Source organism: Bos taurus, chromosome 19, assembly GCF_002263795.3.
Source record: "Bos taurus isolate L1 Dominette 01449 registration number 42190680 breed Hereford chromosome 19, ARS-UCD2.0, whole genome shotgun sequence".
Lineage (NCBI taxonomy): Eukaryota > Metazoa > Chordata > Mammalia > Artiodactyla > Bovidae > Bos > Bos taurus.
Window position 1 is genome coordinate 7,716,472 of NC_037346.1, and position 22,685 is coordinate 7,739,156.

General features: G+C 53.1%; 1 protein-coding gene across 1 annotated transcript; it reads right to left on the minus strand.

The window, feature by feature from the left end:
• Positions 1–524: 524 nt before the first annotated feature.
• On the minus strand, positions 525–20,749 carry TRIM25 (tripartite motif containing 25). The gene is given in 9 exon segments (NM_001100336.1): positions 525–1,523; positions 3,238–3,336; positions 3,415–3,492; positions 3,848–3,874; positions 6,698–6,757; positions 8,800–8,971; positions 11,630–11,863; positions 15,089–15,184; positions 20,122–20,749. Coding segments are annotated over 9 exon segments (1,896 nt in total). The 5' UTR covers positions 20,722–20,749; the 3' UTR covers positions 525–993.
• Positions 20,750–22,685: the final 1,936 nt, after the last annotated feature.

Sequence of the window (22,685 nt, forward strand, 5' to 3'; positions counted from 1 at the left end):
TCACAGTCCTGGAGGAAGGAGGCTAGCACTGAGGAGAGCCAGTCAGTAGGCGAGACACTCTGATGAGAGCAAAACTGCCGACTGCTAATGCCCTCTTGTGTAGGGGGACCGCTGCTCCACAGCCTGTGCAACCAGAAGGTTCTGGGGCCGCAGTCAAAGCCAAAGGCATCTGCGGAAACGCCTTTCATAATACACGGGAGTGGGTGGGGCTTCTGGCCACATGGGGACTGGGTCATGCTGACCCGGAATCACAAATTCAACACAGGCTGATTCAGATTATGGTTTGAAACCTTAGACCGAAAGTGTGGACTCAACATTTTAAAACCGTGGATGGGGTGATGAGGTGCAGGACAGGAAGGGACAACAGAGGGGGAAAAGGACATACTTCTTTGGGAAACTCCGGTCTGGGTGGAGACCTGCTGTGGGTCGCTTCCCTCGAGCACAGAAAATAATCCGAAGTCTGAGCATTCATCCCAACTCCCACGTGGAGGCAGTGGAGGAGAATGAAATTCACTAACTTTGGCTTTTTTTTTTTTTTTAATCTACAGACCCAAATAGCTCTACAAAGAGTCATCAGAACTCCAAGATTTGAAGGCTACTTCGGAGAAGAAAGAAGCAGGCACCAGAGGCCTGAGGAATAACCCACAGTGGCTACAGATTATGTCCAGCAGGAAAGAGACGCTTGTGACTTTGACTCCCCGGAGACCCGCTCAGCCGCCTGGAGATCTACCAGAACCGAGAGGGGTGCATCCGGCCAGAGAGGCACCAGGAAGTGGGAGCCTTCCTCACCCACAAGGTAAACACCCCACCCATCCCCGGCCAACCCTGACCTCTCACCCCATCTGCCCAGCCTCCCGCCCTCCGCAGGTCCCCTCCCATCCCTTTGGCCCTGGGGGACCTAGGGCAACTTCCCGGGGGTCCCACCTGCAGCACCCTCCTGGGGGGGGACCTGGAGAAGTGCGCGGGTGGTCCGGCCGAGCATCTGTGGCCGGCCTACTTGGAGGAGCAGATGGAGAGCGTGGCACCCGTGGAGAAGAGCCAGAAGGCGGGGTACACGGCCTCAGTGAAGTCCACCTTGTACTTGTACAACAAGTGGACCTTGTCAGCCGCAGCAAAGAAGAGGACGAAGCCGTGATCGCAGTTGAGAAGCACCCCGACCCGCGTGGCCTTGGTGGAGGGCAGGGTTTTCTCCACATTGTTGTGCCAGGCGGAGATCTTGGTGTTGAACCACTCCACACACCAGGATGCGTTGTTGCGGCCAAGCCGGCTTTCGGGGCCCTGCCGCTCCATGCTGCCGTAGCAGATACCCACCCCGCAGAAGTTGTTCTTCTGCAGCTCCACCTCCCAGTAGTGAATCCCTTTCTTGTAGCAGTGCAGCCCCAGCACCTGCGAGCAGTATGTGAACCTCTGGGGATGCGGCCGGTAGTTCAGGGATGCGTCAGCCACGGACGCGACGGTGTAGTTCTCGGACAGGGCCACCTTGCTGTGGGCGGTGTTGTAGTCCAGGACAACTTTAACCACATCTAAGGAAGCATCAAGGAGTCAATCACGAGGAGCTCCAAGCACTCTCACGTTTCATCCTTTCCCTGGCTGGTAGTATTTATTCATTTGTTCCACCCATCCATTCAACCACCCTTCCCGTCCATTCGTTCTGTCCAGCTCGTCAGACATTTGTCCATGTCTCTAACCACCAATCAAGCCATCTGTGTGTCTATTAGTCACCCATCTGTCTGTCTATTCCTCCACCCAGAACCATTTACTGAGCCCCTGGCTTATGCCAGGCTCTATACAGGACGCACAACCATGAACCAGATGTGGTGCCTGGCCTCGTGGAGTTCCCACTCCCAGAAGTAAGGCAAGCGCATCAGTAATGACAACAGTGAAGACTCCATGCGCCACTAAAGGGCAGGCACTCTACTGGAGAGACACAGCCATGGGGGTAACGAGACAAGGGAGGGGAGAGCACAGAGGAACACTTACTTCATGGGTGGACTGGAATCTGAGCCAAGCAAAAGGGAGATGAGAAGAATTAAACAGGAGAGCAGAGGAGGGAGAAAGGCTACGCTGGACAGAGGAGACAGTGAAGGCAAGCATGGAGTGACGAGGATGACAGACATGTGCTGGGAACACGGAAGGCTGGGCAGCTGGGAACACAGAGGCTGCAGCAAGAGAAGAGGGACCTCTGAAGCCACGAGTGGCGAGCCAAAGGGTCTCGACTTTAACTGGGGGCAGCGGGCAGCCAACTGAGGTCTGCCAAGCACAGCAATGACCTGAATAAAATCCTTGATCAGGACACAAGCCTGGCCTCCACCTCCTCCCTAGGACACAGCCCTCCCTGCCCTTCCACTCACGGAGGACCCTGGACCAATGACAGACAGCAGGGCTTGAGAATTTGGGAAAATCCTGAGCTTGAGAATTTGGGAAGCTAGAGACCAGGGCTCTCTGCCACCCCCTGGCTCAGGGAAAGATACTTGGCACCTGGCCCTGGGCCTCCCCCAGGGCAAAATGAATGGCCTGGGAAAATGTCCTCTGAATACCCTAAGTCCCTAGAACTTCTTTCCCCTGCTTAAACAGCTGTACCGCAGAGTGCAGGGGGCTCCACAGACATGTGACTCAGCACCTCCCCCAGCAGCTGGCATCAGTCATGGGGGCTGGGGGCAGGGGAGGCCTTTCCCAGCCAGGAAGCTCCAGGGAGGCCGGCCCTGATAACCAAGTACCAAAGTTCCAGCAATGGGTGAACCACGCCCACTGAGCCAGGACCACGCCCACAGCACCAGCAAGGGTGAGCCACGCCCACTGAGCCAGAACCACGCCCACAGCACCAGCAAGGGTGAGCCACGCCCACTGAGCCAGAACCACGCCCACAGCACCAGCAAGGGTGAGCCACGCCCACTGAGCCAGAACCACGCCCACAACACCAGCAAGGGCGAGCCACGCCCACTGAGCCAGAACCACGCCCACAGCACCAGCAAGGGCGAGCCACGCCCACTGAGCCAGAACCACGCCCACAGCACCAGGAGGGCCAGAGCGTACTTTGCAGAGAGAGATTTCTGCAAGAAAGCATTAGCGGAGAGTGCTCCGTGGGTTAAAGCTATGGGTGGCCCGAGGCCTGGCCTGGAGGAAGGAACTGCCACCACTTCCAGGCTGGAACCACAGAGGAGCAGTAAGGACAGCCTCCAGGGGACAGGCTGACCACGCCAGACAGAGGCAAGGACAATCAAGGCAGCAGCTACTCACACTCCAGGAGCTCCGGCCTGGACTTGGTTAGGAAGTTCTCCAGCACCTTGGCGTTGAGAGACGCTGAGGTCGGCGGCACGGGAGGGGCTTTGGCTGCACCTGGAGGAGGAACAGAAAACCATTTGCTAAACAAATTCAGAGCAGGCATTCCACTGTCCACGGCCCACCAGAACTCACCCTCCTGGACAGTTAGTTTGGGATTCACTAAGTGTTCCGAGGATCCAAAGGTGACAGGCTTGTTGAGTAAGGCAGAGCCTGGGATAAGGGAAGAGAGGTATGAGTTGGGGAAACAACAGAGTGACCTGATGGCCTGGAATCCCTCCCACACTATTTCTCAAGAGCTGCCTCCACAAACACACACCTGGACCGCCAGGGTGACACAAGAGAGTCCAGACAGGGCAACATGCATCATACTGGTCTCGTGCACGTCCACTTATCCTCACCCCCAAGCCCAGACCCAGCGGCCAGCACAAGTCAAAGTCATGGAGCCCACGCCCATCTCAGACCCTCCCCCAACACACACCAGCCCACAGCTCAGCTTTCCTTGCTGGCATTTAGTTCTGCACTCGGGCACTCAAGGAACTAAAAGATGCAGAAATGCATAACTTACCAGGTTTCCTGGGCTTCTTCTCTTCTTCTGAAAAACAAAATTTTCAGAATTAAGATGTTTCAAAGCAGAAACAACCATACTTTCAAACACCATAATAATAATCGCTATGTGAAGGTGACCCATACAAACAGAGCTAGTATGTTTTAAGTTGAAAAATGTAAGGGGGTCAACAGGCAAATTAATCTACAGTCCAATCATGGTTTTGGTGGGGAGGGGCTAATAAGGAGCATGAATGGATTTCCTGGTGAAATGGAAATCTTTATCCCGATTTGCATAATGGGAACACAGATGTATCGGAGAAGGCAATGGCACCCCACTCCAGTACTCTTGCCTGGAAAGTCCCATGGATGGAGGAGCTTGGTGGGCTACAGTCCATGGGGTCGCTAAGAGTCAGACACGACTGAGCAACTTCACTTTCACTTTTTGCTTTCATGAACTAGAGAAGGAAATGGCAACCCACTCCAGTGTTCTTGCCTGGAGAATCCCAGGGACAGGGGAGCCTGGTGGGCTACCGTCTGTGGGGTCACACAGAGTTGGACACGACTGAAGCGACTTAGCAGCAGCAGCAACACAGATGTGTGTGTTTGTTAATCTAACTTTACTTTTAAGATCTGGACATTTTACTGTAGGTAAACCATATCTCCACAAAAGAAAAAATGCAAAAACAAACACACAAAAAAACCCCACATAGAAAACCAGCCAAAAAAAAAAAAAGTGCTTGCCAGATACCACTATAGTCTTTATAAAGTATCTGCAGTATATATCTATGGGGACTGAGTTTAGCTAAAACAACTATCCTCAAAGCACACACACCAAGCCAGCAGTGTCAGCATCACCTGGGCAGCTGTAAGGACTGCAAATTCCCAGACCCCTCAGACCAGCTGAAACTAACAATCTGGGTTACTAGCCACTGGACTCTGATGTGTGCTCAAGTCTGGAGGGCCGGAAGATTTCGGGTCCACTCTTCACCACCACGACTGAAATGAAAAGGGGAGTCCTGGATCTCATCCCCGCCGGCCTGAGGACCTTGCACATTCCAGACCAGCCCCACCGGACCCGCCCACGGCCCCACCTGGCCCCTGGCCGCCCCTTCCTCTCACTCAGAGCCCTGTCTCAGGGGTCATTTTCACTCTCCCCATCTCCCCACCTGCGTCTCCCCCCGACTCCCACTGGACCAGCATCTTGGGAGGACTCCAGGCCGTGACCTCGGCTGTGGGCACAGGGCTCCCTCCCAGTGACCACGGGAGCCTCACCCACACTGTGACGAGTCCACCCACGAGCCAGCCTGATGCCAGCATCCTCGGCTCACGCATGCAGAGCAGGCTTGTGGAGGGGGGGTGGTGGGAGGGAGGCTCTCTGGGCCGGAGCCTTGAGAAGGACACAGGTTGGCAGTGCGCGTCACCTCGTCTTCACATCGGGTGCTCTGCACGTGTCAGGCTCCCGACGGCCCCCTCCTCCCCTGCCCCAGGCATGCCAGCCCCGGACTACACTCCACTCCAAAAGCACACACTTGTCTGCCAAAGACAAGCACTAAATACTAACGACAAGCAAACAACAACAAAAACTAGCCCAGGGTTCTCTCAGCCCCTCACCACCCCATGGCGTCGAGCAGCCCTCCTCCGTCCTCACCGACTCTTTCGGTCAACAGTTTGATGACATTTATTGCTGTTGTCCCGTCGCTCAGTTCTGTCCCACTCTGCGACCCCACGGGCTGCAGCACACCAGGCTCCTCTGTCCTTCACTGTCTCTCGGGGTTTGCTCAGATTCATGTCCATTGAGTCGGTGATGCTTTCTAACCATCTCATCCTCTGCTGCCCCCTTCTCCTCCTGCCCTCAATCTTCCCCAGCATCAGGGTCTTTTCACTCCATGCGGCCAGAGTGCTGGAGTCTCCGCTTCAGCATCAGGGACATACGCCTGGCCTTTAAAGAGCTTTCGCCATCAGTGTCCCACATAAACCTCACACAACAGTCCCGTGAGGTCAACGCCGTTATGGTCTGCATTTGATACATGAGGAACCTGAGGACCATTCTGCACCCAGCCCGCATCTCAACAAGGGTTCCAACATCCCCAAGTGAAACTGAAAATGACAGTCACTCAGTCACGTCCGACTCTTTGAGACCCCACGGACTGTAGCCCCCCAGGCTCCTCTGTCCGTGGAATTCTCCAAGCAAGAATACTGGAGTGGGTTACCATGCCCTTTTCCAGGGGATCTCCCCAACCCAGGAGTCAAACCTAGGTCTCCTGCATGGCAGGCAGATTAGGTGCCATCTGAGTCATCAGCCAATTACCCCCAAAGTGGAGGACAAAAGTTGATCTTTAGGGACTCAGGGAGAGGTAAGGAAGGAAAAATCTTCTTTTTATGGATCAAAGCACCATATGTAAAAGACCCACCATATGTGGGGTATTAAACTTCATGTATGGGGTGACTAGGAAAATTCTGTCTAAAAGGGCTTGAGGGGTAAAAGCAGAGGGTAATAATGGAGAAAAGGCTGAGAGGCTCTGTGAGGGCTGACTCACGTCACACCCAGGACTGAAAAGAGACAGCCTCTGCTCGGGGTGCTGCCCCCCAGGCCAGAACTTGGCATCACATTAAGTATTTCTCAAGACGAACCAGCTTTGGTCACGTTGCCATCCCAAGCAGTGGGAATATCCAGCAGGTCCTCCCAGGAACCCTGCAACCTCCCCGCATCAGGGTCGGTTGGTACTTGCCCCCAGACGCTTCCAGGCCACCCAGAACCCGGGGTGGGCTGGGCCCCCCGGGAGGAGCCGTGACATCCTCTGGTGCCTCAGCCTGAGCGCTGATGCCCACGGCTGCCGCCGCCCACGGGGATAGAGGTGCGACTACTTACTCACGACCTTCTTCACAGGCTTCTTCTGTGTGTGTGGTGCGCAGGGTCCTCCAGCGTCCCCTGGGCCAAAGAAGGAGAGGTTAGTTTAGGCAGCTCTTCCACACCCAGCCAAGGAGCCAGCCTCACGGTGGAAGGGCAGTGAGCTGCAGGGAGCTTACAAAGGTGACTCCCACCAGCCTTCCCCTCTGATCACTTACAAGCACTAGAAACGAGGCAACAGAAACACAAATTTGGTGTGTTCCCTCTCTTCTCTGCCTTAAAGTGTAACTGGGGTGGAGTCTTTGCCAGCACTCCGCTCCACACCGCTGACCTGTCTGCGAGCTGTGCTTGCTCTCCTGAACCGTGGGGAAGATTCCTCACCCAGGGGGCGAGACCAAGGCGCCTGCTGTGCCCAGGAGGTTCCTTTCCCCCGGGAGTCTCTCACCACTCTGTCCCCAGGCCAGCGAGCACAGGTGTAGCAGGAAAACAAACACACGGGGCTAATGCACCAAATTAGCTTCCCCTTGGCCACGGCCGCGGCACACCGGTTGCAGAGGCTCTTCAGCAGGGCCATTCGGCCAGCCAGGCTGGGACTCAGGCCTGCTCCCTGGATTACAGACCAAACACCCAGCGTGTGCTGGGCTCTGTGCCAGGCACTGGGGACAGTTCTGGAAGAAAAACAGACCCAGCCCCTGCTCTCATGGGTCACAAGCTGGCAGGGGAGGCAGACGGCGATGGCAAGGAGGAGTAAAACGACAGGTGTGAAGGAACTTCCCAGGTGGCCCAGTGGTTAAGCATCCACTCTGCAAAGCAGGGGACGAGGGTTCAAGCCCTGGTTGGGGAACTAAGCCTGTGAGCCTGGGCACTCCAGGGCCTGCAAGCCACAACTAGAGGGTCCGTGCGCCTCAATGCAGGAGTCCGCATGATGCAACTAAGACCCAAGCAGCTACGTAAATATATAATATTTTTTTAAGCGACAGGTACAAAAAGGACCCCAAGGAAGGATAAGGACCTGGGACCTTGTCTGAGGAGCCGGAGTGGCAACAGGGAAGGTTTGCTGAGAAATGTTAACGTTTTAACTGATCTCCAAGGGAGACAGGAGTCACCTGGTGGAGTCTGAGCCCTCTAGGCGGCGAGGAGGGGGGATATACAAAGACCCCGGGGCAGGGATGTTAACATATTTGAAGAACTGAGCGTAAAGGGATGTACTGGGGGGAGGGGGCCGCTTCAGGGCTGGAGAGGTGGACAGGGCCTGATCAGGCAGGGGCTTAACAGCCAGACTCAAGAGTGTGGTCTGCAATCTAAACAAACGAAATTCTCCAAAGAGGAGGCAGGGGAGAGGGTGCCAGGAGAGCAGACTGTCATCCTGAGGTGCTCTCTCCAGCTGCGACAGGAGCAGCTGCAGAGGAGCTCGTTAGGAAGTTGACGCAGGTGATTCAACCGAAAGCAGGCATGTGGCGGCTGCAGTGGAATGAGCTGAGTCCGGAGATATTTAAGAAGAAATCTGACAAGGGGCTGGATATAAGCAGAAGGGCATGGGGTGGCGGTTGTTTAGTTGCTAAGTCGTGTCCAACTCTTTTGCAACCCCATGGACTGTAGCCTGCCGGGCTCCTCTGTCCATCGGATTCTCCAGGCAAGAGTACTGAAGCGTTGCCATTTCCTTCTCAGGGGATCTTCCCAACCCAGGGATCAAACCCATGTCTCCTGCTTGGCAGGTGGATTCTCTACCACTGAGCCACCTGGGAGGCCCCAAGGAAGGGGATATCAAGAAAGAATTTCATGTTTCTCTGACCTCCAAACTAGCTGCTTCCTTACCAAACAACACTGACAACCCAGAATCCACTCAGCCCATCTGAGCCAGCCTCAGATTCAGACCAAATAAAAGCCTATCCAGAAAGGCCCTTCATAACACCTGGCCACAAAAGACACTTTAGGAAGGATGGCTACAGTCTCAGGATGAGGTGAAGACTGCCCACCGCCTCCTAGATGAGGGCAGTGGTCTTTTAACATCTGAAGCTCAAGCCCCAGTGCTCCAGAGCAGGACTTCCCTTCCCGAACCGCAGAGGGGACCCATCCCGTTTCTAGAACCCCAGTGGAAAGCCTGAGAGGCTGCCGACAGTTACCTGGGATGGTGAGCTCCTCAGGCTTCTTGTCCTGGGGCTGTCTGAGGCACCGCTTCAGCTCATTCTTCAGGTCGGAGGTGCCCTGATAGATTTCCTTAATCAGCTCGTGGTTCAGCTCCACCTTGGGGACAAAGACTGGCTTCGTGGTGATTCCCTGCAGCTTTGTCGCTTTCTGCAATGAGCCAGGGGGTTAGTTCAGGCAGGTCTGATGAAGCTAGGGCCCGGACTCAGGCCTCATGAACCCCGGAAGGAGCTTCCCCGTGCCCGTGGGCACTCAATCTAATCAGCCTCTCAAAAGTGGCTGGGGGTTGAAGTGCCCCTTTAAGACAGAGCCATCTGGAGGTGGAAGAGCCCTCACCTTACAAAGGGAAAAACTGCAGTCAAGAAATGACAGGTGTCCTGCCAGGACCTCTGCCGATTAGTACCAAGGACACAACTGGGACCCAGGCCTCCTAACCCATGGATAATGCTCTTTCCACCACCATCGCCCCTCAAAGACCAGCTCTGAATGCACGTTCTGAACACAGAACAGGAAGGCCCCGAGGGCTGCAGGATTCAGCCACACATCCAGTGAAGGAGAAGAATCTTACGGAAGGTCTCCCAAGCTTGGAGACCAAATCAGATCATATGGTATCAAGAGGCCCAGACGTGGACTCAGAATCCTTCTGGGAGAGCTCGAGGCAACTGGATCAACAAACAGGAGTGAGCATGTGAGAAGAAAATGCCATCCTGCCCAGGCGTGGCTAGAAGACCCTGCACACAGGAGAGAAGGTTCCTGGGCACTCCTGTGCCTCCCCAGGGCCTGAACGTGGAATCTGGGCCTTTGAGGTGTCAAAGCAGCATGCCACCCAGTCACCTGGGCTCCCAGAGACACCCGTTGAGTACCTGGCACTCTGCTGTACAGCAGACACACTGGGAGGGTGAAGGGCCCCTCTTGAAAGGCTCAGACAGCCTTCAAAACAGACAAGGAAACAAGCATGTCTAGACTGAGGTCATCAAGGGAGAGAGCAGAGGCAGGTCACACGCTCTGGATCACCAGCAGTGGGAAAACAATGGGATCCCAGGAAGATGGGGGAACTGGGGCTGCCCTGGACAAATGACAGGGTTTACGAGGCAGAGGCCAGTCTCAGAGTTCCCTGCCCACACTCAGGGCCTCTGAGGAGCACCCTGCTGTGGTCAGAGCCCCAGGCATGGGCTGGGGGTGGCTCGCAAGAGATAAGACTGCTGGCAAAGGCAGGCAGGTCACCGAGGGCCCTATGGGCCACGCTGAGGAACACAAAGTCAGAAAGGGTGTCCATGCTGTAGAAAGATACTTCCGGGGACCATGCAGAGGCGGGATGGGAGGAAGAAGGTGGAGGCCTAATGCAGGCAGCATCCCAAGATGGACCCCGAGCCTCCTGACTGCCCTGGGTGCACACGTTACACATCCTCGCCCCCAGATTAAGGGCAGGACAGTGAGTATGAAAGGGTATCACTCCTGTGAGTAGGCTACATTACATGGAAACACTGAATGAGTACTGCGGATGTAAGTAAGATCCCAAATCTGTTGATTTTGAGTTCTTCAGAAAGATGATTCTTCTGGGTGGGCCTCACCGAATCAGGTAAAAGCCCTTAAAACAGAAAGTGGGCCTTCCCGGAAGGAGAAATTTTCTGCTGGTTCTGAGGAAACCAGCTGCCCAGTCGAAAGAGGACCACATGCTGAGGAATCGTGGCAGCCTCTAGGAACCTCAAGGACACAGGGCCCTCAAGCCTGCACCATGAGGGACTGAACTCTGCCAACAAGCATGTGAGCTTCCCCAGAAGGAAGCGGCAACCCCCTCCAGCATGCTTCTCTGGGAAATCCCATGGAGGGAAGGGCCTGGCGGGCTACTGTCCGCGGGATTGCCAGAGTCAGACACAACTTAGCGACTAGAAACAGCAACGGCAGAATATGCTCCTTTCTTCAACAGGACAGACTTCCTATTTATGAGTTATTAGAACTCACAGGTACCAAACACACTGGAACCCAACAAAGGAGAATTAGGCTCTTTTCTAAGGGGGAGAGAAATGCATGTCTTGGGGGAGATGTCCAAGGGACACAGGTATTCTGTCTGTGTTTGTCAGACAGGCAAAGGAGAGACATCAAAGAGCAGAAAATACTGAAAAATGGGTCTTGAGCTAAAACTTCCCTGAAGTTGGTAGATTTCTGGGAGTATGAAGCCCTCTGAATGAAGAGTTTAAGCCGTACACAAAGATGGAGCTCAATTAGGACTGGATATCCACAATGACCTTGCTTATTCCAAGTGATTTGACCAGACACTGGCTGAAGAGAGCTTAAGCCTAAAAGGAATTAGTAACGTTGTCACGAAGATTCTGACAGATGTGAATAACAGAAAGAAGAACTCTGGGGCAATCCAGAAGAATAAAAGTGGAAAAGAGGCTGAACGGATACAAACTGCTGACTGTGTTGATTGAATCTCATCCCAGCTATGAATTCAAACAGTAGATCTATCATTTCAGAGAAACAAATCTCTTTTAATAAAGAAAAATTACACAGTGGAAGAAAAAAAAAAAAGCATGTCAGCTTAGAAGACAACCCTGAGCTCCAAAAGGAACATACAGCCTAGTGAGACCACAGCCTCAGCCACACAGAGTGTGAGGTAACGGACAGCTTTTCTTCTAAGCCACGCAGTTTGCGGTAAGTGGTCACAAAATATAGAAAACTAATATAGCCTGTGTGTCTCGGGGATGCGTCCCAAAACCCCTTACCGCCCCAACCCCTTGAGAGTCCTGCTCCACACTGTAATGCAAGGCAGAAAGAGGATTCAACAACGTGCTCATCATGACCCACCTCCAGAAACTCAAACTCGTCCCCCTTAGTCAGGGCCAGTTCAACCTCCTCCTTCAGGGTCTGGATCTCACTCCTCTTCTTGAGGATGATCTGGTAAATGTTGTCGAACTTGCTGGTGACCCTCTTCTCCTCTTCCTTTATCTTCCTTGTGGTGCTGGCCTCGGAGGCATCAATGAGAGCCTTCATCTCCAGGTATTCCTGTCTCAGCTGGTCCAGCTTCCTATGTGCAGCGTCCTGAGAGGCCAGGACAAGAGGGCATCCGTCAGACGGGCAAAAGGGCTGGGCCTGACACACGGAGCACCACAAGCTCTCACCTGGACTTCACGGGAATTCAGACGGGTGCAACCACTTTGGAGAGCAATCTGACAAGATCAGTGAATTTCATACCTTATGACCTAAATCCTAGAGGAAATCAACCCTAAATATTCATTGGAGGGACTGTTGCTGAAGCTCAAATACTTTGGCCTCCTGATGCAAAGAGCTGACTGATTTGAAAAGACCCTGATGCTGGGGAAGTTGAGGGCAGGAGGAGAAGACAGATGCTTGGATGGCATCATCAACTCAGCAGACATGAGTTTGAGCAGACTCTGGGAGATAGTGAAGGACAGGGAGACCTGGCGTGCTGCAGTCCATGGAGTCGTAAAGAGCTGGACATGACTGAGCAACTGAACACCACCATTACCACCAGCACCTTAGGACCCAGCAATCGAGTCCAAAGAAGGTACTCAAGAAATAGACTCTGCTCCTGAGACACCCGAGAATGCTCTAAGCAGCACTGCTGAATAGCAAAATCAAGGAAACAGGCTGAGCGTCAGTCAGCAGAAGACTGAAAATTATTCCCTGGGATGGAATATTAACCTATGATAAGGGAAAAACAACTTATAGAAGACACACAGTAAGAGGCACCGGACACAAGACTTAGAAAGAAATAGAATGGCGCACGTCTGCGCGCTCAGTCACTTCCGTCGTGCCCAACTCTTTGCGACCCCATGGACTCTCTGCAACTTCTGGACGAGAGGACGAGGGATACAAAAAGGGAAAGACGAAGCCAGGCCTATATTCTCTTTGGCAATATTTTACTTCTTAAGCTAGAAAGCGGTTCGTGAGTAATTTTTTTAAAGGGCATGAAGCTGCCCTAGACAATTTCCTCTAGAGCTACACTACATGCAGCTGAAGTGCCCTTGAACTATGGCCAGTCCAAGTTAAGATGTGAGATAGTGTAAAATAAGAAGAGTATGAAACATCTCATTAATACCTTATATTGATTAAAATAACACTTTGGATATACTGAGTTAAACAAAATATACTAACAGAACTAGTCTCGTGCATTATTCAGATTAAAGTTATATATAAGGTTCGCTTTATATTTCTACTGGACGGCACTGCTCTAGAAGCTGCCGTTTCCTTTTACAGGTTTGGTAACCTCATCAGCTCAGAATCGAACGTGACAAAGAGAAACACACACAAGAGGGCCAGGGAGACTGGAATTCAATTTTTTTTGGTGGGGGGAGCCACACCATGTGACATTCAGGATCTTAGTTTTCCTACCAGGGATTTAAACCCAAGCCTCCTACAGTGGAAGCTCAGAGTCTTAATCATTGGACCACCAGGAATTCCTGAGAATTCAATTTACTTCTTAAACCAGTACCTGACCCTGCCACTTCCAATGTGACTATCAATGTCCCCGAGTAGTCATCCTCCTTCTCCCCTGTCAGTAAGAAAACACCCCTGGGTTCAGATGGGCACACGGCTGCCCAGCCACAGACTACATCTCCCAGCATCCCCTGCAGCTGGTCACGTGACTACGCTGCTGCCTAGGCAACGCAAACAAAAGTGACAAGTACAACACTCTCCCCCCTTGTCGCTCCTTCTCACAGGCTACAGCAAAGATCTAATGGTGTCCCAGTGGCAGCTAGACACGAGGAAGGGCAGGAAGAAGGCAAGGTCCTGAACCCTGAAGGGTCACAGGCCGCAGACCATCCCATAGCCTGCCTGGGTTACTCAGGTCCAGCCCTGAGCCATCACAGTGAGGAACTCACACAGCTATCTTATTTAAGCCTCTGATTCGGAGGGGTGTCTCTGCTACAAGAACTTAGCCTGCCCGCCAATCAATACAGGTATTCTCATCTGCATTCTTTCACTTAAGCCTCAAATTCACCTTCAGAAAGAGGTTCTGGAAGTAGATGGAAAAACTAAGGCTCAGAGATTTGCCAACATGACCACAGCATCACAGGCTAGTATTCTAATCTAGATCTCATCTAATCTAACCACAGCGGTGGCAATGAAACCAGATGCTGCCACCCCAGAAAGGATGCTTAAAAATCAAACCTTCTCTCAATATAAAAGCACTGTAACCTTATAAAAATTACAAACCTGGAGGGGAAAAAAACCTCTATAATTCTACCACTCCAACACTTGCTCTACTGCTCCTTGACTATATTTCCTTCCAGTCTTTTTTCCTACACTTTCTGTAATGGGTTTAATGGTGGCTCCCTAAAAGTTACATCCATGTTCCAGAACCTGGAAATGTGATCTTACTGAGAAAAGGAGTCTATGCAGATGTAACTAAGGTAGAAATCTGGAGCCAAGATGATCCTGGCTTACCCAGGTGATTCTAAATCCACTAGCAAGTGTCCTTATTAGCGACAAAGAGCAGACACAGAGGGAGGAGGCGATGTGAAGATGGGGGCAGAGACTGGAATGATGCAGGCACAAGTCAAGGAATGCCTGAAGCCACCAGAAGCTGGAGAGGCGGGGACAGACTCTTCCTCGGAACCTTCGGAAGGAGTGTGGCCCTGTCGACACTTTGGATTTGGACTACTGGCCTCCTGGAGGTCATTTTACAGATGATAAAACTGAGGCAGAGGGGACAGCACGGGGGTCAAGTTCACAAAGATAGAACGAGCTGAGACAGTGGCTTCAGTAAGTGGCAAATGCGGTCGTTCAAACCAAGCCTCTGCCTGCAAACAGCCAGAAAACTGAACTGTGAGAGACTACATTTCTCGGAACCCAAGTGTGTGGTAATCTGTTACAGTAGTCCTAGAAGACAAATACACTTTTTACAAACAAATAGATGCAAGAACTTTCCTGGTGGTCTGGCGGTTAAGACTCTGCTTCAAATGCAGGGGACATGGGTTCAATCCCTGGCTGGGGAACAAAAGTTGCTCCATGCTGCATGCAGCGCAGCCAAAAACTAACTAAATAGATAGATGCAGCTTTTGCTTCCTGTTTCTCTCCCATTTAAACGGTAATTACTTTTTATGTTGCTATGTTTTAACCTTAATTTTCAGTGATTCCTCCCACCCAGGTTGGACTCGTAGTCTATTAAGAATCTCTCTGGGCATGTAGATTTTTGCATGTTTTGTTGAATTCTGACTCTGTGAGTGGACCCAACAGGAGCTGTTCGGATGCCAGAGCTGTGCTCGCCTCCCCGGAGGGACGGGGCGCCCCATCTCTCACCTGCACCTCCTGCTGCCTGGCTCTCACGTCCTCCAGCGCTCTTGACGCCCCATTGATCTGGCCGTACATGACAGTCAGTTTTTGCCTCAACTTGTTCTGCAGAGAAAACGAACTGGGTAAGAACACACCTTGTCCCAGCCCCCCAGAAGTGCCCAACACCAGGGACCCACAGCTGTTTCCACCACCCAAGTCTCGCCTGCTTGCAGTTTTCTGACACATGCTCGTATTTACTGCCTCCATCCTTTCAGGGGGACAGCACAGTGAAGAAGTTATAAGGACAGGACTTGGAGCGAGACATAGCAGACTCAGTTCTCAGCTGTCCAACTGTCTCTCACCTGTTTCTCTGGTCAGGAAACAGATATAGCTGTTCCTACCCTGCAGGGCTAGAAGGACAATTAACTGAAGCAGTGTCAGCCCTCAGCCTAGTGCCTGGATCTTAGCAAGGACAAATGTCCTTAGTAAACGTCAGCTTGGATTATTACGAGCTTCTTCACTAGAACCCATTTTACAGATGATGAAACTGAGGCAGAGAGGAAAGCAAGGGGGCCAAGCTCACCCAGACAGAATGAGCTGAGACAGCCGCTTCAGTAAGTGGCAAATGGAGTTGTTCACACCAAGCCTCCCACTACAAACAACCAGCAAGCAGACAAAATACTGGGGGAGGGGGGACCTACTGAAAACCAATGGGGGGCTAACAAAGAAAGGGAGGACCACAGGAGAAGGAAACCCAAAGAGATAAGCCTGGCATCTGGGGTTCTCCCAGGGCCATCTGCCAGTTCGGGAACACAGCTGGGAGAGCCTCTGTGCGCCTTAGAGAGGCAGGGAGACAAAAACCAAAGTCCACGGCTCACCTGATAAGCCCCACAGACCGAGCCCTCCAAGGACTACACCCTGGAATAAGGATGAACCGGCGGCAAACCAGCTCAGTCCCTGAAACTGAACTAGGGTAATTCAGAATCGCTAGGCCCCAGGTCACGTTCCGATGCACCAAGGCAGCTAATGCCACCTGAAGCCCCCAAGTATTTTCGTAAATTTTCATAATCACCAGCCGACTTGCACCCAACTCAGGCAAAATGCTGCAGTGTAGAAATGGGTAGGAAAATCACCACCACCTCCACCGTAATAACGGCAGCTGGTGTTGGTCATGAACTTACTCCAAGTCAGACACTGTTCTAGTACTTTCCACATATTAACTTCGTAAAGCTAAAAACAACACTAGGAGGTAGGGGATTATCCGCCCTTTACAGATGACGTCGCTGAAGCAGAATAATTAAGGGGCTTACCTAGGCCACATCACTATTAACTAGTGTTACAAGATGCTGGTATTACAATAACAGACTTATGTCCAAACTAAGCACACAGGAAATTTCTAGGGGAAAAAAATGCACGTCCCTTAACTAGCTGGCTCAACAATACTCTGGCCTTCCCTTCCTGTCCTCTGGCTCTCCCAGGTCACTGACCTTCACCCTGGATTTGAATAACCAGTGACAGTCACATGGAAAGGCTGGAAGCACAAACCAAGGCCACACCAACTCAACCTCGAAAGCCCGAGTCACTCATGGTGTTTCAGATGTGACTTCTGTGACAATAACCTCTGACCCAGCCTCTAGCAGCGGCCAAGATAAACTGCGGCCAAAGGCAGAAGGCCAGCCCTGGGCACATCCAGCCTCACGGGTCTCAGATCTGGAAGAGACCTCAGGACTCCTGGGGGCTGCCAACTGTTTCCAAGACCCACTCTCAGTGGTCATTCTTGTAGCTGTTCAGTCTCCCAGTCGTGTCTGACTCTTTACAACCCCATGGACTGCAACACATCAGGCCTCCCTGTCCCTCACCATATCTTGAAAGATTTTACACATATTGATCAAAGGCATGCAACAGTCCCTGTTGGTACACAGGGGCCCACATGGCTATAGACCAAAGGAAAGCCACCCAAGGCCTTTGAGAGCAGCCAATCAAGGACAGGGAACATTTCAAAGTTCTGAGCATCCCTTTACAGGCTGGGGACTTCGGTCCTCCAAGTAGGCACCAGAGTCCTGAGTCCACCTTACCCCAGTGATCAAACCCAGCTGGGCTGGCTCTGCAGCCAGTACTGACCAGCAGCAGGGCTGGGAAAGGAGACGGGTTAAAGCAGGAGTTCCCAACCCTGGGCTGTAGGCCGGTACTGGTCCAAGGCCTGCCACGAACCAGGCCGCAGAGCAGGAGGTGAGCAGTAGGCAAACAAGCGAGGCTTCATCTGCCGCTCCCCACACTGCCTGAACCACCTCTCCCTGTCTTTCACGAAACCATTTCCTGCTGCCTGCCAAAAAGGTGGGGGGCCGCCGGGTTAAAAGACGCAGCAGGCCAAGAGATGGAGGGCAGGCAAGGCTTGTTAAAAGGATTAAAAAGCCGAGTGTGTATGGCATACAGATAATCTGGGCACAGATTTCAGCTCCAGGCCCTGGAGGTCGAGTGGAAGCTGTGGCTCCAGACCAGACTACAACGGGTCCTTCTGCCCCTCCCTGCCTTCTGCCTCCTGGATAAGAACTGCTACCAGGCCTTCTGAGCAGATCTAGGCCGCCCAAGTCCTCAGGCCCACACGTCTTGAGAAGAAGAAAATCTGGGCAGTCTAACACCCTCCATGCGGCAAACTCTCCTCGGGGAATTTCTGAGTAACAGAAATGTTAGCAGGAGCTGCTAGCGAGCTATAAAAATGCCATGCATGGGGAATTCCCTGGTGGTCCAGTGGCTAAGAATCCACCTTCCAATGCAAGAGACACAGGTTCAATCCCTGCTCAGGGAACTAAGATCCCATATGCCAAGGAGCAACTAATCCCGTGCACCACAACTAGAGAGGCTGTGTGCTGCAACTAAGACTGTCAGAGCCAAAACTTAAAATAACTATTTTTTTTAAAAAAGCAACTCTGATCTCTGTCAACTGAAAAGAAAAAAAAAAAAAAAAAAATACACAGCCTAAAAGCTAAGAAGTGAAGTGTTAGTTGCTCAGTCGTGTCTGATTCTTTGCAACCCCATGGACTGCAGTTTGCCAGGCTCCTCTGTCCTTGGAATTCTCCAGGCCAGAATACTGGAGTGGGTAGCCATTCCCTTCTCCAGGGGATCTTCCCGACCCCGGGATTGAACCTGAGTCTCCTACACTGAAGGCGGATTGACAGCTGTGTTTAAAACAAATAAACAAAACCCGCCATTTATGGATCACCTCATTAATCCTCCCAACCACCTCCTCAGATAGGCATCATTATTGGGCCCTTTGATGGGTTCCCAGCCAGGAAGTAGAGCCAGAATTCAAACCCAGGTCTCAACATTCAGCTCCGGTCAGAGTCCGAGTCAACCAGCTGGGCCCTGGGGCCTGCCTAAGAAGAACTTCCCAAACAGCTCAGCCCCGTGGAGCCTCCTGGCCACTCTTGGATGTGCAGAGGGAATGCTATTAATTCCATTTTAGGGATGAAGAAGCTGACCCTCAAGAGAAATGCAATGACTTGCCCTGAACCACAGCTGATGTACGCAGAGCAGGCCTCCAGGCTCTGAAGGCCAGGCAGGTTCTTTCCTATAACAGGTGGAGACCCAAGAGGGCTGGGCCTGAGACAGTTGTACCTCCCAAGTCAACGTCAGGCAAGGCCTGAGGGACTCAGGGAAGCAGGCCGCAGGAACCCAGCTCAGCCTGGACAGGCAGACGAGGCAGGGAGGGTCCTGCCCAGGCCAGAGCAGCACCTGCCCCCGAGCCGTGGAGCCACTGCAAAGGTCCCCAGGCTTCACATCTCTTTAGACAGCACAAGGACAGCCCCGGTTTTCCCTGAGAGCCTGGGAGAGAGAAAAGAACCCAGGCCTGACCCTGAAGTTTGACTGAAGCAAGGAAACGGAGTGGGACTACGCCTGCTCAGCCTCTGCCTCCATTCCAGACGGGACATCAGGGTCCTCGAACCACTGAAACCATCTCAGACCAAGAAGGGCCCTGAGGAATCCACCTGATCCCCCTCCTCACACTGCTGATGAGGACCAACCCCAGGCAACCACTGAAACCATCTCAGACCAAGAAGGGCCCTGATCCCCCTCCTCACATTGCTGATGAGGACCAGCCCCGTGATTTAAAGTGGCTCAGGCAGGAGAAAGGGCACAGCAAGCGTGCGGCTGGGCCTCCTGTCCAGGGCTTCCGGGGACCCTGCCCACCCTCCCCCTCATAATGGTTGGTCCTCCCTGGTCACCAGAAGTCTCTGGCTCACAAAGACTTTATCTCACATGACCTCAGAAATGTCCTGTGCTCTGAATTCCAGGACTTGGCTTTGAGGCTCATCCACCAGAAGAAACAGCAACAATGGTGTCAGACCAGCTGGCCAATGACCACTTGGCCACTTGGGTTAACTCAAGTGAAATGAACTTCTCTGAATGTCCATTTCCTATTTCCTCAGCCGTAAACAACTCATTATACCCACCACCTGGGAGCTAGGGGAACTTAAGAGAACCGAGGTAACCTCTAGCCCTCATATTTGATGTTCAAAACCCTCTACTAAACATGTCAGACCACTGCTAAAGTGAAAGTGTAGTCACTCAGTCGTGTGCCACTCTTTGAGACATCAGGGACTGTGGCCCGCCAGGCTACTCTGTCCATGGAATTCTCCAGGCAAGAACACTGGAGTGGGTTGCCATTCCCTTCTCCAGGGGATCTTCCCGACCCAGGGATAGAAGCTGAGTCTCCAGCATGGCAGGCAGATTCTCTACCATCTGAGCCACAAGGGGACCCCCAGATAACTGCTAGACTTAATGCAAACAACATGTCACCTGTGTCTTAAGTAGTTAGTTCCCTCTGTAAAATGGGCGAGTGGGGTGAGCCGCGAATACGAGGGCTGTATGTTCTCACGGCCTTTTCTACCAGGACACTAGCTGTGCCCCTGCCCCCATCTCAGGCACAGCAAGGCCTGAGGGTGCCCCTCCACCGCCCCCACGGGAATCCGCCTGGTCGGCCACACTGCCCACAGCGGGGCCCTGTGCGCCACCCAGCCGGCCCAGGCTGCCTCTCGGCGCCGCCGCCCGCCGCCCCCTACCTCCAGGTCGGTGCTGGCCTCGTTGAGGGGCGCAGGGGAGCAGGTCTTGTGGTCCACCACGCAGACGTGGCAGATACACTCGCTGTGCTGGGGGCAGAAGAAGTCCCGCAGGCGGTTGTGCCGGGCGCACTTGCGGCGCATCAGGTCGCGGACAGGCGGCTGCAGCGGGTGGTCCTGGAAGGCGGGGCTGTCCAGGTGCGGCCGCAGGTGCTCCTGGCAGAAGGAGGCCATGCACACCAGGCACGTCTTGACGGCGGTGGCCTGCAGGCAGTGGTCGCAGGCCACCTGGCCGGCCGCGCTGGGGGCGGCGGCACGGGTGGGCGGCGTCCAGTCGTCGGCGGCCAGCGCGGGCCGGGCCTGCTCGGCCTGCAGGAACTGCTCCACCACCGCGCACAGCACCGTGTTCTTGCGCAGCTGCGGCCGCGCGGCAAAGCCGGTGCGGCATTGCGGGCAGAGGTACGGCGCGCCCTGGACGGCCCACGTCTCGTCCAGGCACGCGCCGCAGAAGTTGTGGCCGCACGGCGTGGTGACCGGGCCCTTGAAGGGCTCCAGGCAGATGGAGCACGACAGCTCCTCGGCCAGCGGGCACAGCTCCGCCATGGTGTGTCGTGGGCGCCCGACGGGACGTGCGGGGACGCGGCGGCGCAGTGGCCCCGAGGCCGCCGAGGAAACGAAACCAAGAGGCGGGGCGGGGCCCCGGCTTCCAGGAAGTCACGTGGGGCAGGCGGGGCGCCCCGGGCGGGGGCGTCCCGGGGTCCCCGAGGTCCCGGCCGCCGCGCTCGGGCCCCGGCGACGGGCGCTGGGTGGGCGCGGGGCGCGCGGTGCCGGACCCCGGGCGTTCAGGCCGGCCTCTCGGCCCCCGGGCCGTTCCCGCGGCCGCGCGGCGGAGGAGGAAGCGGGCCGTCGCGAGGAGTGAACCCCGGGTCCCGGGCACGCCGGGGCCCCCGGGGGGACGCGCCTGCGCGGGTCCCTGCCCTCGGGGAGCCAGGCCGGACGCCAGCCGCCCCCGCGAGCCAGGCGGGCTTATCGGACGGACCTGTGAAAAAAGCTACAGCAAGGGCTTTCCGGGTGGCCCGGGACTCTCTTCCTTTTTTAAATTTTTATTTATTTCATCCTTCCTTTCTTTTCCCTGGTTCTGAGCCCTGGCGTTTGGGCAACACGATCTCCGCAGGCAGGAACTCGTGATCACACTCTGAGGCTTCAACTTGGGAGATTTCTTTCCCCGCCGGACGATGTAACACGCTTTCCCCTCTACGCCCCGCCCCGCCTTCTAGTTTCCTGGAGTTTGGAGATACCCCAGTCTCAACAAAAATCTCCTGTCTCATACATACCCACTTTCACGCGCGCCTGTGCACGCACACAAATATAATTTTGAGACATTGTTCTCAAAATTGTTTATTTAGTTATTTTCTTCTAATTGTAGATTTGTTTCCCTGGCTGCTCTAGCTCGGTGCAGGACAAGTGTGTGTACATTAGGGGAGACGTGTTCAAGAGAGGAGATGCGGAGCGAAAGGAAAGGTAGTGCTTTGGGAGGATTGAACTGGAGTTTACTTTGGGGACAGGGTGGGCGCCAAAAAGGGAGGAAAGGCAGCTTCTAATTCTGATCACTACCATTTATCAGTACCTCTGGGTGCCAGGCGAGTCATAGATATCCTTATAATCTCCCATAATCCTTGTTAGCACTGCAGGAGGGACGTCATTATGTCCATTTTATAGATGAGGGTCACGTGTTTCATACAAAAGAGGACTGGGGTACTAGCTCAAGATTGCTTTATTCAACATCCTAATTCCAGCTTTCTATTGCTCCAGGACTATTTACCCCATTTCTTCTCTTGCATATGACGATGTTATTTGCATGAGAAAAAGAAGACTGAAGAGGGTAGGAAATTAAGATATATTTAGCATCTAAATCCTTGAGGTATAAATACCTTATGGTACAGATGAGAAAGCTGAGGCTTAGGAAAACTAAATAACTTGTCTAAGGTAATGATTATTGGTATCCAGACTATGATTCCAAAAACCAAGTATGTCCTACTGTAAAATGTTGTCCCCCATGGGGAGCATTTTCCAGGAAATAAACATTATGAAATTCCCTCTGACCTAGCTCTTGTGGGTGAGGTGACCTGACTCATGCCAGAATGCTTGTAGAACTCTCCTTCCAGGAAGAGAAGTTTAGAAAGGCTGATTAGTCAGTGAATTACATTAGGAGGGACATGGCGTTATTAACAAATTCCATGCAGTGGCTATTTACTAAGACCTACCTAAATACATTCCATTATGGAGAGAGAATATACTTTGTATTATTTCAATCCTTTAAGTTTATTGAGACCCAAATGTGGTCTACCTTGTTATTGGTTGCTATTTGCCTAGTTTCTCTTTTTGTGTCCTTTTATTTTCAACCTATTTGTGTCTTTGAATCTAAAGTGTGGTTCTTGTGGACTGTATATGGTCAGATCCCATTTTTTTGTGATCCTGCCAATCTCTGCCTTTTAATTGGAGCATCTGGCCCATTTACATTAAATTCCTAAGAAAGTGAAGTCAGTCGTGTCCGACTCTTTGGGACC